The 19,258-nt window shown below is 39.9% G+C and overlaps 1 protein-coding gene across 4 annotated transcripts; it reads right to left on the bottom strand.

Moving 5' to 3' along the window:
* Positions 1–4,437: 4,437 nt before the first annotated feature.
* Positions 4,438–18,682, bottom strand: PEX2 (peroxisomal biogenesis factor 2). Of its 4 annotated transcripts, none has more exons than XM_084787471.1 (3): positions 18,528–18,682; positions 7,397–7,506; positions 4,438–5,698 (listed from the first exon to the last, which is right to left on the bottom strand). In XM_084787471.1, exon 3 carries the CDS (start codon positions 5,679–5,681, stop codon positions 4,764–4,766), a length of 918 nt encoding a protein of 305 aa, XP_084643597.1. In that variant the 5' UTR covers positions 5,682–5,698; positions 7,397–7,506; positions 18,528–18,682; the 3' UTR covers positions 4,438–4,763. The 4 variants fall into 4 exon arrangements, with proteins under 4 accessions (XP_084643597.1, XP_084643599.1, XP_084643598.1 ...); XM_084787473.1 differs by having other exon boundaries at positions 4,438–5,694; XM_084787472.1 differs by lacking the exon at positions 18,528–18,682 and adding an exon at positions 12,037–12,428.
* Between the last annotated feature and the right edge of the window lie 576 nt (positions 18,683–19,258).

The raw sequence follows: 19,258 nt of genomic DNA, 5'->3' as shown, positions 1-19,258 counted from the left end.
ATACTGGACCGTCTTCCATGCCCTTTCGGTGTTTTTCAAACTCCACCTCTTCAGATAGATCTACGAATACCCAATATAGAGTCCTTGTTGCTTTCTTTAGCAGATTTTGTTTTCTGCAAACTTCTACCACCTGGGCTGTCTTTTACACATGTTCTCCGCCTGCCACAGCTCCAAGAATATAAACACCATGAGAGCAGAGTGTTGTCATATTCACAAATCCATTCTGAGTACTGAAGAAGGTCTGAGGAGGCTCATAAATAGAGTTTGAAAACATGACTTATTTCCCATCACAAATCTAAGAGGTTAGATATCAAATGTCTGTTTTTAAGGATAACACAGGAAATGTTAAAAACGTTAAATAAATTTGTTCAAACATGCCCACTCATCATTTAATTCTGGGGAGTTTGGCAAGGTGTAGGACACATCTGAATGATATGTTAGTGATAAAGGCATAATCATTGAAATCTTAAAGGTAATACACAGGTAAGACCTTGACTTAAGAGCAAGTTGTATGGGAGAGAAGAAAAAAAAATCTTTGTATTCAATTTCTTTAACAAAAGGAAATCACTCGTTAGTGGTGGCTATTCTTGAGGCTAAAGTAGATATATCACATAAAAAAGTACAACACAGTTTTCCGGAATGTTGAGCTCCGGGCCCACTTGGGAGTAAAACCAGTTGCTTCACGTAAAACAAATCTGGCATTGCCCAGAGAGACAGGGCCTAATAGAAGCCTCTGAGACTGTCACAGAACTTGGCTAGGAGGCCTAGCCATCTACAGCAAGGCAAAGCTCCTGGAGCAAGCACTTGAGTGTGTCAGTCACTGGTAAATCTATTGATTACCTGCCATGCCATTAGCTTGTTGTAGGTCAAGTATCCCGTTAGCAAGGAAAAATAAAATCAAAACAAAACACAAACCCCACTATATTTAAAGTGGAGAGATAGCATTATATGCGACATACATTAAGACACACCACCCAGCTACTCTATCAAGGGCGGTCCTGACTGGTAGCCAACTGCCTCAAGCATCAGCTGCAGCTAGAGGAAACAGCTGTGTGCACAGGGCCTTCCTCAGAGCAGCCCATATCTAGGGACTGATGCTAGCACTCCCCTCAGATTTGGTAAACCTAAAAATCTACCATTATTTCTGCCTGTTCCTGTACATTGTCAGTACCTTTCACAAAAGTGGATCACTGATATAGAAATACACCAGCCTGCAGTGTCTGTGAGCTCTGAATCTGTGAATTCAATAAGCCAGACTTCTTAAAAGTCGCATCTTTTTAAGATCAGGTACAGCCTTGTCCTTGTTGCTACTAACAATGCTATATGGTATAGTAATTATTTACACAACACTTTCATTGTTCTTGGTATTATGAAGACTCTATGGCAATTTAATGTATATAGTAGGATACACATGGTGACATGTAAATACTATCTATTTTCCTATGGGGTATATATGAACATCAGATTTAGGTATACCCACAGGAAGGCTGGAACCAATCTCTTGAGGATATTGAGATGACTGTGTACACACACACACACACACACACACACAAAAAAAAAAAAAAAAAAAAACCAAAAAAAAAACCAGCCAGAGCCCTACTGGATTGGTTAAGGCAGGCAGGATTACTTGAGTCCAGGGGTTACAGACCAGCCTGGACAACAGAGAAAACCTCTTAATTAAAAATATATATGTATTTTATAAAGTGCTATTATGGTCTACAGAATTACCATGTGCACAATACTGGCAGCTGTATTTGTTAGCATATGTATAAGTACTGTTTTTGTTATGACAATAGAGTTGTTTCCTAAAAGTTTATACCTCAGTGCATCAGAACAACAATGTAATAAGATGGTTGGGGACTCATACTGACTCCAATCTTTTCACATTTGTATTCTAAAACGTCCAGTTCCTTTTAATGATATCAAACTTTCAATCTTTTCAAACCTCCATGATAAAATGGTGGTGTTGTTTCACCCTGCCCAATGTCCATCCTCTTTAATGAGAGCATTTCAATTTCTTGGAGTGGCCAGCCTGCCCACAGCACTTCATTATGTTCCTGTGGTATACACGAGGGAGTACCCCACCCCCATTATAACTGGTTTAGGAATGCGCTATAATCCGAAGCAGAGCAGTAACAGGGAGCTACTGTTTCTGTTGTACTATTTGGCAAGAGGGTGTCAATCCAGTGGGATCAGAAACCTGGCAGAATATAACCTCAAATTTCTAAAGTGCTCAATATTCTCCCCAAAATGATGCTGGTTCTGAAGGCTAATGACAGCAGTAATGGAAAGAGTTACTACCACTACAGCTGCTGTGATTTGAACCTGAACTGTCTTCTGTCTTCTGAAGGCTCGTGTGTTACAAGTCGGACCGCTGGCTGATAGAAAGTAGTTGAATTATGAGGGCTCTGACCTCATGAGCGCACTGGCAATTTGATGTCATTCCTGAGAGGTGGAAGAAGCTAGTTTGGGCTTAGTTAGGGGAAGCTGGTCCTTGGAAGAGAGCAGTTTACCTTATCTGCCCGTCTGACATGAGGTGGACATCTTCGTTCCATCATAGCCTTCCACCATGGTGCTCTGCATTCCCACATACCTTAAAGCACTGGATCCAACTGATTATGGGACTGAAAACTCTGAAGCCATGCACCCAAGCAAGACCTTTCTCCTTTGCTTTCTAGAACATTTATTCCCCCACAGTACCAAAAAGCTATTTAGATAGGGTCCTAACCATGCATTTATTATGTACCATATGCAAAGAAGTTTTGTATATATTGTCCTGGATATACACATAAAAATGGCAAAGGCAGGGTTTCAAGCTGAGCTCATGTTCCTTATGCCTGAGGTTAAGAAAAAGGAGAACTCATGGAGTAAGCCTGTTAGAAAGCTTTTGTTTGTTTTCCATTGATATTTCCATGTGTGTGTACCCATGTAGGGCGGCATGAGTGGAGGTCAAAGGACAACTTGAGAGTGAGAGTCAGTTTTCTCCGTCAGTCATGTAATCATGTGGGTTTTGAAGATGGACTTCAGATCTTCAGCCTTTGTAGCAAGCAAAGCAAGCAACTTTACCCTGAGCCCTCTCACTAGCCTTGTTTAAAGGCCAGTAAAACATCTATATCCAGATAGGATCAGCAGTGTGGCAGTGAATTGTTCACTTTCATACATCAGTAAACTATTTTCCTTTCATTAAAACTAATCTGAGTTGGACACACACACACACACACACACACACACACACACACACACACACACACACACACACACTCCACAGTGAATATGTGGTGGTCAGGGGACAGGGTTTTTTTCTTCTACCATCTAGATTCTGGGGATCAAATTCAGGCTGTCAGAATTGGTTGCAGATGCTTTTACTAACTGGGTCATCTTAGCTAGCTCTATGGCTTTATCTAGTGAGAACTCAAGAGTCCTAAATATACTCCAGACAATCTGTGTCACTTCTTTACAAGAGAAAGAAGACAGAATCTGACTGCCTTACAATGGTGAAGAATGCAGAAGTAAGAAATGCACATATGACATAATGAATGAAATATATATGAATCTTTTCATTTATATTTAAAACTCTATTTTCCTGAATTTTCAGTTTTTCACAATTAGGTTTCAAGATGAGAGGACAAAAAAATGAACTTTATTGCATAAGTCTCAAGTTCCGAAGCACCTCGCCTATGTTACTCAATTGAAGCTGTACTGGCCCAACTTTAGTGAATGGCCATCATACGGTATCACTGCTGCATCTCCAGCTGCAGCAATACCTTACATGATGAGCGAAACGTGAACAACAGTGTACCACTCATATATTCATGTTTCTACATTTGCTACTTAAAAGTCATTCCAAAATCTTGAATTATGACTAGAGGCTGATTAACCCACATTAATTGCTATATCTCCAGAATATGAAAGAATACAGGTATTATTTAGCATGTGAACTCATTAGATTTTTAGCATATTGTGAAGGCACAAAACTTGAGACTGTTTAAAAGTGTTATTGGTTTGGTGCAGTGATTAAAAACAGTCCTAATATTTTTTATATTATTATTTAATAAAGGGTTCCTTAGTGAAAACTGGAGAGAAAAGAAGGGACTTGATATGAATTGCTATGTTATTAGTATACCGTAGACCTCTATCATTCCATAAAATTACCAACATGCTTGGTGAGAACATGAGCTCTGATCCTTTACAGACGCGTAGAAAGCCACGTTCCTCATCCCAGCTGTACCTCAGTCTCCAGACCTCACTTCTAAGTTGCCATAAGCACCCTTTACGTTATGAATGTAAGAATTCAACTCTGAAGGGTCTGACAGCTATGGACTGAACCCTTAGTTGCAAGCAAGAAATTAGCCCTTGAGACTGAACACTGCAGGGTCTTATGGTGTTGGCTTGTGATGTTCTGCTATCTCTGAAAATGAATGCACAGTCATCCCAGAGTCCCAAAAATCTTTTATTTTTAGAGTCTGACCTTTTTCTATGAAGGAAAATTCTTAGTCATTCTTAGTATTCATCTGACAAAAATTTTCCATTATTCTTGACATTAAGACATGTAATAGGTGATCTAAAAAAATAACACGAACATTTACAAGATTCTCGAGTATCATTTAGTTTCCAGTGATTAGAATTCAGTTGTGCTTGGAAAGGAAGAAGACAGTGGCTAAGCAGCACATGCCTTTTAAAAGATAGCTACATACAACACTGAGGATGACTAATGCCAAGGACTTGGACATAATACATTTTCCTCAGAGGAAACAATTTGGTTTCTAAAGAGCATTCACTTCTGACATTTCAATTCCTGATTTCAGTGGCTGCACACTGTGCACTTCTGTGCCACACTTAGGGCAAGTGAAGTACATGTCAAAAAGGAAGCTGCTTTTAACACAGTAGTAACAGAATACGTGCTCACATCCAATGGTGTGAGGCATTGAGGGCCACTCCCCACACAGAGCACACTCTTTGCCACTGCTGGCTAGTGTACTGTCACTACCCGCAGTGCCAGTAAGAGGGATGCACCAGGAAGACAATTTGGCTTTCAATTTCTGGATATTGATGAGCGGTAAGAGAAAAATCAGAAACTCGGCAAAGCCATGCCAGAGAAGTTCCCTATTCATGTACTCAAAGCCAACTTCACGCATGTTCTGGGGCTTGCAAAATACAGAATGCATGCCAAGGAGGCGTTCTGTCAAAGTTGCAAATTTCCCTTTTTGCAGGAAAATCAAGAAGTTCATCAACTCACCCAATTTTAAAAGTCCAACCACAAAATTCATGCACTGTTTGGCTTTCCCGAAAGATGCTAAATGACGGTTCCGGAACAAATCATAGCATCGCTCTTCTAACCACCTCCCCCCAATGGTGCACACGGCATACCACAGTTTCTGGTTTTTACTTGGTGGTTGGTATCTTGGGTTGGAAAGAGAATCATTTTTGTACCGAATATTCAAAACTGACTGGCCCACAGTGGCATTTTTGGAGTAGATGGTGAACCTCCATAGGAAAAGCCACAGAAGTGCTTTCACTTCTGGTTCAAAGCGAGCTAACAGCCCTGGCTTGAATCCATGAAAGCACTGAGTAAACTGGGACCACACGAGCTGCTCCAGGGCCTTGTTCAGTTCAAGTGCATCCAGCTGACTTATCCTCAGCACTCTGTCGGAGCTCTTCATATTCTCTTCTCTGCCAGCCATGTCTTCTCTGAAGCTGCCTAGGAAACATACAATTAGGGAACATCAAGCAGTGGCAATCTTCTCTTACGGCCTCAGCTGCTTGGAAACACAGAAGATGGGCCTATTAGTGGTATAAAAACGGCAACAATTTCTTCCTAATTGGAACCTCTCTTTCTTTTCTTTTTCTTTAGTTTATATCTTGCTCCCTCCTCCCTAACCCCATCCTTTGGACCTTATGGGTTACGAAGTGGGAGGGTAATAGAGAGAGGGATGGATAGAGAGGAAGGGAGGGAGGGAGGAAGAGAAAGAAAGAAGGAGGGACATAGAGAGGGAGAAAGGGAGGGAGGGAAAGGGATAGACGAAGAGAAAAAGAGGGAAAGAGGAGAGAGAGAACACAGCTGTTTATGGTCTCCACAAATATACCTCTACATAACATTGCTTGGCTGGGTATTCTGGCACATAGGTTAAAATCCTGAAAGTAACAATGGGGTCAAATAACACAACAAATGGAAAAAGATGTACTACATAGAACATGGCAATAGATGGTTAAATCAAGGCTTCATTGTGATTTCCAGTCCTTCTGTGGGATTCAAAGGTGTGTTTTTAAAGTAGTCACTTAATCTTTCCCAAATATACTTTACTTACATTTCATTACTAAGATGCTAATTTATACTTTGGATACACAAACTATAAAGTGTTCAAGAAAAAGCATGGGTAAAGATACATACTATAATAATTTCATAAATACACAAGGAAAGAAATAGATGCTGAAGGAGAAAAAAACAGTAAGAAAAATCTAAGACATTAATTAATGATGGCCAGGTATGAGTGCTTCGGAAGTACTATTACTAACCACAGCAGTGAAAACATCTGGTCCTGCAGCGGTTGATATACACGTCAGCTGAAATCTGTTACATCTTTTAAATGAACCAGAAACCTCAAGCTGTGACCCAAATTCTTGTTAGTTTCTGAGTGGGTCTCTCCTTGATATACTTTTATGTATGATCTAACCATGTGGAACTCAGGGAAGTGGAGGGTAAAGTTGTTATTGCAAAAATTTCAAGGTGGAGGATGAGTAAACTCTGGAGACTTATTGTACAGTATACTTATTGTGTCTGTTTGAAGCTGGCTGAGACTGCCTTCAAACACACACACATGCTGGCGCACTAATGATGGGCTATGATGGATATGTCTGTTTAATGGCAGTACTTATCTCAAAATGCATACATATATGAGGTCATCATGTTGTTTACTTTACATATCTAGCCCTTATCAATTACACACCAATAGGCTAGGAAAAAAAATACAGTAAAGAGAATTTCAGCACATTAACCCTCCCCACCCTGGGTTTCTCACTGACAAAACAAAGGGGGTACAGACAAAAATGGCATTCCATTTTTTCAAATGTAATTATTTTATGAAACGTATTCAAAGGCAGATGATAAACGTTTTTTATTAGCTAGTAAAAGAACTGAAAACATCCTAAAACATATTTGTAGTTCTTGAAATTAGGACTATCTCTGACAACACCAGACATTTTCAAGAAGTGAATTTTAATGCTGCTCATGTGTCCTATATTGAATTAGTTGCAGAGACCTTATGCATAACAAGTTCAAAAACAGGAAACAAAATGACCCTTGGGTAATACAGGTTGCCTGGTGACATCTTCCACTAAACCAGACATGAGGAATGATTCTCCCATAGAAATGCCAGTCCCCTTCTGAGGGAGCACTCACCTCTCCTCCTTCCTGTGACCTGTTCAGCACTCAGTGGCCTACCCACAAGGTGGTGGAGAGATCTGCTCCAAGTCTGCTCCAAGAGACCCTTGCCTCATACTTGCCAGGAGCTGTAGTAAAGGAAAGGGATTCAAAAGAGGAAGAGTCCCCCCCCCCCTTCCTCACTCTTCTAATCTACCCCACTGCCAATGGACGGTCAAATGTTTCTGCACTTTTTTTCATGGATTCATCACCCTGTAACTGCTAAAAAACCATTTTCTTACAAAAAGCTGGGTGTTCTTCCTCCACCAAGACTCATTCTATTGCACTATCTACCTGTTGGCCCATCAGACGCCTCTGTCCACCGGGGAACATTCCAGAACATGTGCCTCCCATGCCCCAGATCCTTCTTAAAGCATCACCACAACCATTTGGTTGTTGTTTTGGTTTTTGCTGTTGTTGTTGTTGTTTGTTTGTTTTTAATTCTTTCGCATGGAACATGCGTCCACTTTCTTCAACTGAGAAACCAGGTACTGGCTCAAGGACCACTTCCTCCTGACTCTACACTGTGGCCTGGCCACCCTGCTTAGCAGTCTATCTTCCTGACTCTCGGCCTTTATACTTTGCACACAATGTCCTTTTCAATCGTCTATTTCCTCTACGACATCATACGCACTGATGCTCTGACTCTGGTTTTATCAGAGTTCAACCGGGGCAGCTATCATAATTCCTGGTACATGGCAGCATTTTATAATTACTTGATAAATGGATAAATGAGCAGGATTAAAGTCTAGGGTAGAAAAAAAAGGAGATAAGTAACCTTTAAAATTTTTTCCAATTGCATAATAATACAGGTTCTTATTTACTTCACCATGTTTGTGGTCCACCTGTTATTCACTGCTGTGTTGGGCACAGTGACACGACAGAATGAAGGGCAGCTGTGAGCACGGTGGAGGGCACGGTTTACCTAGGTTTAACGAGGGGGGCTGTCGGGGGATGCTATATAACACAAGCAGGCAAACGCAGTGAAATAGGGTAAGAGATTTGCAAGGGGGAAATCCACGAAACCGTGTTTCTAAATGCGTTTCCGGTGCCAGCTTCCTGGAGAGGACCTATCCTAGGAGGATCTGGGAAGGAGCAGCAGGGTCAGGAAGGTTCCAGAATTTACAAGTAGAGGCAATAAGAAGACGGAGGAGTACAAGGACAAGTAGAAGGCTGTGGAGGCAAGCAAGAGACTGATTCTAAAAGTTCAGAGGTGCTTGGGCACCAGGAATGTAAAAGGACTCAGTAAGCACCTGTAAGGCAAATGCTAGTGGATCTGCTGAGTGGACACTTGTTCGGGCCACTCTTGAGAATGGATTCCTGCCGGCTGTAAGAAGGGCTGTGAACACACTGACCATTTAACAGGGTTCGGTTGATCTAGTGGGAGACTAATGGTGGTGCACATTATAAACCTGTCAGTGGGGACAGAGAAGAAATGAACGCTGAAATCTAAAATGAGGTGGGAGAGCTGACACCATTTGAAGAATTAAATACAAATAAGTGAGTGGAGTAACTGGTTGGGGACCCAGTGCTCTAACATGGGAAATAAATGAAGGGAAGGCCATGCAGACAATTTTGAAGTTGGAGTTTCTATGAGATACCTTGGTAGCTATCATGTAAATGTGGGACAGTGAGTTTGAATGCACATTTTTATATGTCCAGGCATTTCTGATAAAATTTACTTTATTTAGTTAAACATTAAATGAGGAAGGCAGTGATTCAAGTTTCTGGTGGGCCACATCTCCTCATAACGGTAATAAAAATTCACCTTTCCTGATAGCAGCAATCTTCTCTTCATTTGATAAAGATATAAATATGTATAAGAAAGATACATGCATCTTTCCTATTCAACACACTCTATACCTTCATTTCTCCAGTGTAGTGGATTTCAAATTGGGGAGTTTACCAGAGTCATTCACAAGATTTGTTAGACTGCTGGGCTCCAGTCTTAAGACTTGATTTATTAGATATGTAACGGGACCTTAAGATTTTGCCTTTCTCGTAATTGCTCTAGTGATCTTGAGATCTTCTGTCTTAAATTCTTAAAAAAAAAAAAAACAAAAAACAAAACACAAAACCAAAAAAACAAAAAAAAAACCTGAGAATTTTGTCATTTTCAAAGCAAATTCATCTTTTCCCCCATCACCTGATGCGTCAGTACTGCACATTCTTCTGTCATTCATTTCTAGCTGGTTTTAATCACTGCAATTATAAAAGCTGGTATAAAACTTTCACTGACCCAAAGCCATTGTTGATGCCACAAAAATCCAGGTTATAAATGGATCTTGGAATACAGAGAAAAAGATCTGTCCTGACTCTTAAGTAAGGAAGGCAAGCAAGTAAATAGAACTAAGGTGATATTTTTCCTAATGCAATCACATTATACATATAGCAGAAGGAAAAAAATAAAAAAGAAAACACTATTTGATTAGCAAACAAAACCTACATGATTACTTGTCCAATTCAAGTCATCAATGTGCACCCCACATATCTGGTCCCCAGCACTGAGTTTGACAGATGACTTTCCTGCCAAGGAGCAGATGAGATATTAGGCTTGCTTTAATAGGGCCAGAGACTCTTATTAAAGTATCTCTAAGTTCTAGAATTGTGAAAGGTCCATATTGGAGTACATAAATATCTTAATCTTCCAGCTCTAGAATTCAGCACAAGGTTTACAGGAGGAGCTCAGGAGTGAGCAACTGTGAGGGTGTATGAGATAGTGGGGCGGGCAGCCAGTCAGTGCACTAAGTGAACAGCAAATGAACACAGCTAGCTAACGTGATAATGAGGCAGGAGAGCTCAGCCTCAAGCTCCTAACTGATGTTTAGTGAGCAGTCAGTGAAGACTTTCTCAGACACAAATCCTTTTCACAATCTTTCTTTCTAAGAGAAATCATACTTGAGATCATGTAGCAAAGAGGAATTTTTAATGACTACCAGGAAAGGAGACTTAAGACTTAACACAGTCTAGCAGATCCAATATTTAACAATACTATACAAAAGTCTTTCTTATTCCTTCTGTTATAGTTTAACATTTTTTTCTTTGCTTTTTTCTTCCCTAAGCCTGGCCCCAGTGTAGATTAGGAACAGCTGGGCTCACTCTCCTTCCTCAGTAAGGTCCTTTAGTAGACCAAAAGACTTATTATTAAACTACTCTTCAGCCTTTGCTTCCCAGATGAATAATTTGTTTCTCCGGGTTTTGTTTTAGGGTTTATTTCCAACATTTTAATAGTTTTTGTGACTTGCTTTAGTCATAAACATAGAACAAACACTGTCCATTACATCCCACAGTTTGTCACGATGGAATGCCTCACCTATATTCTTCATCCAGTTTTTGACAACTGTGACAGATTAAGAAAAGTTAAAATCAAACTTTCCTAGGGTCAAGTTCTAGCTGTCTCCTACTTGCTATGTGATCAAAAAATTCATTAGCCTCAGGTTCTTCTTCTAAAAGCTGGAAATAACAGCTACTTCAATGGGTTGTTGAGATTAAACTAGATAATTCTACAAAAGTGCCTTGGAAGATATAAAGAAGTCTTATTACCACATCGTTGTTACCTTGACTAAGGATGGCCATAAAAGAAAAAGACTACAAGTTGATTTTGGCAAATCTCTTTCGAAAAGACTGCAATCTTCATTATTACTCACAACAATGCCTAAACCTGTGTCCAAAGAATTTGTTTCCAGGAAATACTGACTATATCATTAAAATGTAATTGTGGCAGATAACGTGTAAACATGATATCACTTTATATGTGCTTATGTGAGCCAGGCAGGAAGGCCTGACACGAAGCTTAGCCCACATGTAGTTTGTATCTCCTCTGAACAAGATCATAGAATGGAATTCCCAGAGAACGGGGTTAGGTTCCACCACTACCAAGTCAGTTGGCAACTTAACCCTATCAGCACGACTGAGGCTGACTGGAAAACAAAGAAACTTCAGGAGCACACAGGTACTACCTCTCCCTGGGGCACTTGGTGGCACAGGGCAGGGCACAGGCAGCCTAAGCATTCAAACCTGGTTTATCAACATACTATATTCGGATCTTCCTCTCTCCCAATCCACTCCCCCCAGCTCCCTCTTTGGCAGGCAAACATCTTTTAGAATACTAGCTTTAGAGAAGGGCAGTGCCCAGGAGAGGAAACTGATGAAATAAATATAATTGGAAGTTCAATTAATCTGATTATAGATAGCATCCTCTTCCTTCCACTGCAGCATAATAAGATTTGTCCCCTAACAGGCGTGAAGTGCAGGGAAAAAAATGCCATAAATGCCTTTAAATCACATAAAATCATTTTCAACATAATGGAAGTAGTCTGTGTTTTAGTGACTTCTAATTCTCTGACAAATACTTATTCAATTTAACTAATACTCATTGGGCATATAAATGCCAGGCAATCTCCTAGGTAGCAGATTTGATGTAAATATTTATTATCAATGAACTTCCTTTTTTTCATGTACTTTAACACAACAGAGCTTTAGTAAAATCAGAACTGGCCATAGTGCTCTGATTCAGAAGATATATTTCTTTCTTTTTTTTTTTCTCTTGTTTCAAAATGTGAAAATACTAAAACAGGGTCACAAAATTGCTGAGGGAAGAAGGTAAGTATTTTTCTTACTTAGGACAAAGGAACAGGCTGTGTTAAAGTCCTGAGATGGGCACTCCTGGTTAAGTGCTTGCTGAGGCTCTTGGAGATTTCAGTAGAAGCTGCTGTGACGTACCCTTTGTTGGCTAATCAGTGTGTTTTCACATCACCTGCCTGCAAAGAAGGACGTCATCTGATGAAACCAGAGAGATGGGCTGCTGCGCTATGGCACAGTGGGCAAAGCACTTAGGCTGGTAGGGGTGCTACAGGTATGCCCATTCTTGAGAAGAGATATAGCATGGTATACATCATAGAAGGTTAGCCTGACAGCACAGTTCACTGAGAGGTCAACTGTTGTTCAAGAGACCAGTTACAAGACTTCTACAATCCAAAGATTGTCCAAGATGGCAGCAAATTTTTGGAGAAGATGAATCATTTTCAATAAGAACTAGGTGAATAAAAAGGTTAGTTATCATACTTTTGGATAAAAAAAATGTCTGTTACTTTTAGTAAACCAGTACTTTCTTGGCTCCTGCTACTGTCACTGCCTAAAGCAATGGTCAACCATCGGCCAGTCCACAGGTGCTTTACTTTCAAAGCTTTTTATTTTTTAATTTTTTGAAATTTTTGCAAAAATCTTTTTAAAATTTTTTTATTTAATTAATTTATTTAGATTACAACTCAATTGTTATCCCATCACTTGTATCCTCCTATTCCTCCCTCCCTCTTGCTTTCACCCTATTCCCCTCCCCTAGGTCTATGAACAAAGGGGACATTCTTCCCCACTATATGGTCATAGGCTATCAAGTCTCATCTTAGTAGCCTGCTTATTCTTTCTTTGAGAGCCACCAGGCCTCCCCACCAAGGGGAGATGGTTCAAAGCTTTAACTAAGCTTTAGCAATTCCCATATCTTTGGATCTTTTAGAGTGCTACTTAGCTACAAATATGTTGGCCCAAAGTTGAAGAGTTAAAAAAAAAAATACAAATCAATCTGTCAATCTTTTTGCTTTTGTTAGTTGAAATTATTCTAAATTAAAACAATAACAGATTGATATTTTTTTCAAAATGCTCAGACAAGTTTCACCCTATTGCACCCTTTACTACTCTACTCTAACGCACTTTCGCTCATTCTCTAAACCACACTAATATTAAGAAATATTTATTATTCAGGCAAAGAGTGAATACTTTAAATTACTTAATCACATAAAAGTGATTAAAATTATAATTTGTGATATATATATTAGCATTAGAGACAATTCTAGTACTTTAAGGATACATGGAAGAGCTGCTGAAGGCAAAGTGAAAAACAGATAAAAAGTATAATACCTCCTAGGGCTAAGGTAATTAAACTAACTTGTCACGTAAATATGTTTAAGACCAAATGACCCAGCACTAAGAACTGTTAAAAAGGTCCCCTGCTGACATTTTATCAGGGGACATGCCACACTGCTTTTCTTTCAGATTTAAAAAAAAAAAAAAAAAAAAAAAAAAAGTCCTGAAAAACAGGTTTTTGAAGAGCAGCAACATAGAATCTTATGCTTTAAATAACTCCTGTTTTCTTTTTGATTTTCATTTTAAAAATACAAACTTTATCATCTACATACGTTGAAAAAACATAGCAGAAGATTTTAATCTCATTGAGGAAGAAGGAAGTTTTCAGTATGTACTTTAGAGATTTTATTGAGTGTGGTGCAAATTATAGACGAATATATTTTATTTAAAAACACATTATTGACAGAAATCTATCAATAATAATGTGGGTATTGTCAAGGGCCTGTCAATATTAATGTAATTATGATTAAGAGGATAACATGGATTTTTAGCTATAATACCAAGTAACATCTCCTACATTACTGCTATCAATATACACATTATTATTGACCTGTTCTGGGACTCTCAGTACTAGATGTATTACCATTAAACATACTTGTCAATGCACACTGCCTACAGAAATTCTACATTTAAATTTACAGTCCTGTAAGTGTTGTCAGCAGAATCTTCCGAATTCTGATTAATCTCTCAGTTATCAAATGTGCCTCTCCGTGGCCAGCTTCACCATAGGGAACTCATTCTTAGTGGGACAAAATCACTACAGTACTGTCTTAGTGACTCTACCAAGCAAAGCGGATGGAATTATAATGTCACTGTATTTTTCTCTGGGTTTTTGTAAGTTTTAAGCTAAAACGTCATACTTGGAGGTTATGTGAATAATCTCTACATGCAGATCTTAAGTTTTGAATCTATGTTCTACTATTTTCTTTGTGTAGTCAGATAGATTTACTGTCCATTGTACTGAAATCTATACTAGCAAACGGGACTTACATCAAAAAAGGTCTGAACTGGATTCCCAGAGCACATTTCTAACACAGGTAAAGGGTAAAGCCACAGAAGAGATCCATTAGAATGCCAGCACCTCCAGCACTCTGAAGAGGGCTAACAACCAACAATCTGTAAGTTCAAATCCCAGTCTGCCAGACTTGCTCAATGAATGGCCACTATTCTGTTGTTCCTCCCTCCGTGACAAATGAATTCAGTTTCAATACTTTGTGGAGCCCGTGTGATAAATCACAGTAATGCTCATTTGGGTACATCCAACACACATAAAGTTTTCAAACTCTGGCCATTAAGTCTCAACATTCCTGTGACTTGAGAACAGTTCTTAATCAAAATTTTAGTATTTTCTTAACTTTTCTAAAATATGTATGCAAGACAAAAGAAATGCACAGTTCTGACAAAGGAGAGCAGTGATAAGCTACTTACCAAGAGGAGCTGTACTTTCCCCATTTGTAAAGACAGAAGAAACCAAAAGCAAATAGTAATTTCCAAGACTACAATTCATCTTACACACACGCACACGCACATACACACACTGGCCTTGCTTATTTTAGCTAATAGGTACTTGTTTCAGTATCTAAAGTTAACCAAAACACTATTTTAAAGCCTTAAAACAAAATGTTCAACACCTTGACCTATCATCACCCATTAAAAAAAAAAAATAAATAAATAAATAAATAAATAAATAAAGCAAGCTACAAGGTTTGAATATTCCATTCTTTCGGAAAGCTGCTATTTCTCCATCATTCAGAGGGCATGCTGCAACACTAAAGAGATATTTGAGTGCACACAGAAAAAGGCAAGTCAAAGAGACTCTAGACAAGTCATTTTACTACAACACATTCTTTATCACCTGTAAACAAAAATAGTAATTTACAAGGAGTGTTTTAGCAAACTTGGAAGAAGGAAGAAATTAGAAAACAAACCAAAACAACCCTTTGCAACTGGAGACATCGTAATAGTGAAAACTGACTTTGAAAAACATAAATATAGGATACATGATGATAATCATAGAAAAAAATGAAACAAAAAGTAGGGTATACAAAGACTAGTAACTGCTATAAAGTCACAGGGCTAGAAGTAGCAGAGCCATGCTCTGTACCTGTGCCCTAAACCAACAAGGTGATGATGGCCCAGGTGTGTAACTACTTTAAGGTGGCAGCAGAGGACACACTGAAGGAGTTATTTTCATTAAGTGCACAGATACCAACTGCAGCGAACTTGTAATCCAAGCAGGCAGAGCCAGACAGATGAAATACCGGAAGAAAGTACATCTTCAAATTATTCCATTAATTCAGGGATTTGAAAGATCAAATTGCTTAGAATTCCAAATAACTTGAAAATTATTAGAACATAAATTTAACTGCAATTTTATGGCAAAAGAGAAGGGAAAAATATCTCCAAACAAAGAGGGATCATTCATGAAGCAGGACAAATTACCATGTGACATATAATTGTATCAGATACTACATATTTCCTTTATATTGTGCCCTGAAATCCTTCTAAAATAGTAGCTGTTATCACCTCTACTTTAAGACAATAATAACTTATGGTCAAGTAACAATTAGTAAACTTCCGGTAATCACTACAAAACTGTAGAACAGAAACTTAGAATGGATGAGCAGTTGGTGAGCTCGGATGAAATGTAATTCCGCACCATGAAAAGCAATGTTTTTGCTCCTCACGATCATCCAGAAGACCAAATTCATACCCAAGCTCTCTAAATTACAGATGAAGAAAGAAATTAAAGGAATGTGGTAAATCACCCATGCTCTCAGCCACATGCCCTCCCCCTGTACATGCAGTCAGAGAATCAGCCAAAGGGATTGAATGCCAAACCTAAACAAAGAGAGTTATATGGGTGAAAAATGTAGCAAGATCATTAATTCTGAATACAGATTTATATGTAAGGTAGATGTTATGCCAACTCATCCACTGAACACAGGGGTTAGACAGGATCAGGACAGAATTACTTTCGAGCTCATGGCTTATGTGTCCTAGTAAGAAAGGAAAGACAACTTGGATGCTATTTTATCTTACTTTACTCACTCAGGAAAGAAAACTGAGCTCTGAGAAAAAGGAATACATATCAAATAGAACAACAACAACAACAACAACAACAACAACAAAAAACAATATAGAAAGAGACTTTTGACTGTACCGAAGGAAATAGGCTGTAAAGACACATAGCTCACAGTGGGGGAGGTGGAGGGAGGGCGCGGGGAGAGCACACATGATCCTTTTCCTGCCCTTCCCCTTCCCTATCTATCTCCAGTACCTTGTGTAAAAACCATAGTAGTGGGCTGAAAGCAACAGCCCTAGGCTCACAGTCATGCAAAAACAGTGCAGCCTGGTTTCTCTCCCATCTGAAGGAAAGAAGAGGGACAGGGAACACTCACAGACTACTTTTACTTCACAGGAAAAAGACAGGGAATAGCCTGTCTGGTTGTCCAACTCAGATATCAAGAAAGGGGGTAGGGGGTTGCAATCTCACGTGAACGTTGCTTTAGGCATGAATCCTGACATAGCTCATACTTTATTTTGCTTTGTAGTGTAGGAACCTGAAAATCACTTAATGCAAGATCCTCAGTTTTACTAGAAAAGCAACAACTAACGAGTCAGCTCCTACCTTCAAGGCACAGCAAGTGAGTCGTCACACAGAAAAATCACTGCACACACAGACTTTAATGATCATCAGCTTAAGCAAATCTTAATTACAGTGAAAAGAGATTCTTGGGGAAGAAGGTAAATTAGGAATTATGTCCCATCAAAGACAAAACTAAATGTCAAGCATTATTTCATAAAATGAAACAGCATTATCATGTTTGTAGCTTTTACAAAGTATGAATACATAATTTTAGGAAGTCCGAATAAGCAAATGAGTGCATACTGAGAACAAATGAACAATTGTACTAAGAGAGAGAATTTTCCTGCTAAAAGGAACAGACTGATCATCTGGTTCAAGATATGAATGAAATCTTAACAGGAACACTGTTATAAAAGAACACATAAATAGCTGTGCTTGTTAAACTACAGCTGACGGTCGGCTTGCTTTGTCTCTCCTCTGCATGGCTCCAGGAAATTTCTACAAAAGTTCTTTTATGGAACAATTTTAAAACCACAGATTGAGTGCTACCTCAAATTACTAAAGAAGAGAATTAGGCCAAAAGGTAAAGTTGGGCAGAAGCAAACTATAATCAAGACTAGAACCTAATTCTTTTCATTTTAGTGGCCTATTATGTTCTGTTACTTTACTTAAAAAAAAAAAGTTCTTTTTTCTAACTAATTCTACTGACTCCTCTTTCAAATCTCCTGGCTCATGGTCTTTCAACTGTAATCGTTCTGGATACAAGTAATTGGAAATACAAAAGAGATCAAGTCAATAAAAAGAAAGAAAAGTCAGCCACTCCAAATGCATTCTGTTCAGGTTTAACTAAAGGCCACACATTCCTGGAAGGTGTTTTGACTACAAACTGGTAAGGGGGTGGGGGATGGGACTCTTAGTCGGCCTGGAACTACCCAAAATTGTCAACATGAAAATCCGGCAAAGGGTGTCATAGAAAATTTAAAGCTGATGATTGAAAAACCTTCAATCCATGAAAAGCCCTTTTCCTAAGGATCTGGTGTGTGAAAAATGGTACATAAATTAGCGAACCAACGACTTTTAAGGACCCCAAAAGAAAAACAGAAATGATTATCATATTCCTTACAACAAACTAATGAATTTCACTGCACCTCACAAGCTATTTCATAAAAAACCTTCAATGGCTCTGCCCACAGACACCAAAACTGAGTTTAAGTGAATGGGCTCTCAAAAAGGCTGAAACCCCCGTACACTGAAAAGCAAAATCTTTTTCATAAGCCCCTGATTATGGACCCCGAAAGATTCTTAAATTAGAGTTTATGAAGTCAATTTAGTACTGTTAACGGTGAGGAGATTTCGGGACTGTCTGAAAAGTCTCATCAGGCAATGCGGTAGCTCCTTCCTAGCCGTGCCGCTCAGTTTGTGTGACAACGTTATACTAGGGGGAAACTAGGAGTTTGGATTTGTTTTGTTGCCTTTCCGGAAGCCCAGACACAGACTGGCTCTTTCCATTAAGACAGGAAGCCACCGCGGCCTGCAGCCAGGGCGAGCATCGCAAGGCCGTGCTCCGGGACCCCGGAAGCTTCGCTCCGAGCCGACACTGACCTGCGGGGTCGGCGGAACTCCCGGGCGCCGCGGAACCTTTCCTCAAACATTCTCTGGAAAGCTGGGCTTTTCCTAGCTGAAAGTGGGCTACCCACGCTTCCGGAATTCGCGGGCTTCCGGAAGGGCGCAAGACCCGGAAGTAGCTGCAGAGAAACTCGGGAAATTATAGCCAGTGTTTGTACCTAAGCTGAGGAAAGCCGACGGCCCAGCCACGGAAAATGCCGAGGAGCCGAGAAGCCGAAGGGCCGAAGGGCCGAGTTGCCGAAGAGGACACTCCTCGCCCTGGGATTGGTCCGCAAAGCTGCCTCTGATTGGCAGAAGAGTCACGAACCGGTCAACGCGGGGTCGGGGCCTGGCGTAAAGAGGCTTCCGTGTCAAAGCCCAGCGGGATAGTCGGGCTCAGCGGGCGGGCTCTGGGCCCAAGGCCAGCACCTCAAGCCGCTAGACAAGCGACTCCGAGTGGTGGCAGGGCGCCTACGCACCCTAGAGATGACCTTGTAAGGAGGGCGCCCTCCGGCCTTAGTGGGTGTGGTCAGACCTTGTCCCCAAAAGTGCAGCTCCTCGGAACAGAGGATGCAAGCCTCCGCCGGCTAAAGGCAACCCAGGTGACAAAGAGCAGGCGTGGCCTTGCTTGTGGGTTGGTCCTAAGGGTCTTAGGAAACCAGGTAGAGTGCTACACAGAAGTTTTAAGATCCCTTAATGCTAGCAACCTCATCCCTTCACCAGCTGAA

This window comes from Acomys minous (assembly GCF_964271855.1).
Source record: "Acomys minous genome assembly, chromosome: 1".
Lineage (NCBI taxonomy): Eukaryota > Metazoa > Chordata > Mammalia > Rodentia > Muridae > Acomys > Acomys minous.
This window is presented reverse-complemented; position numbering and strand designations above follow the sequence as displayed.

Bases quoted from the DNA above. Each gene is read 5' to 3' on its own strand.
- PEX2 (XM_084787471.1), bottom strand. From the start codon at position 5,681: ATGGCTGGCAGAGAAGAGAATATGAAGAGCTCCGACAGAGTGCTGAGG.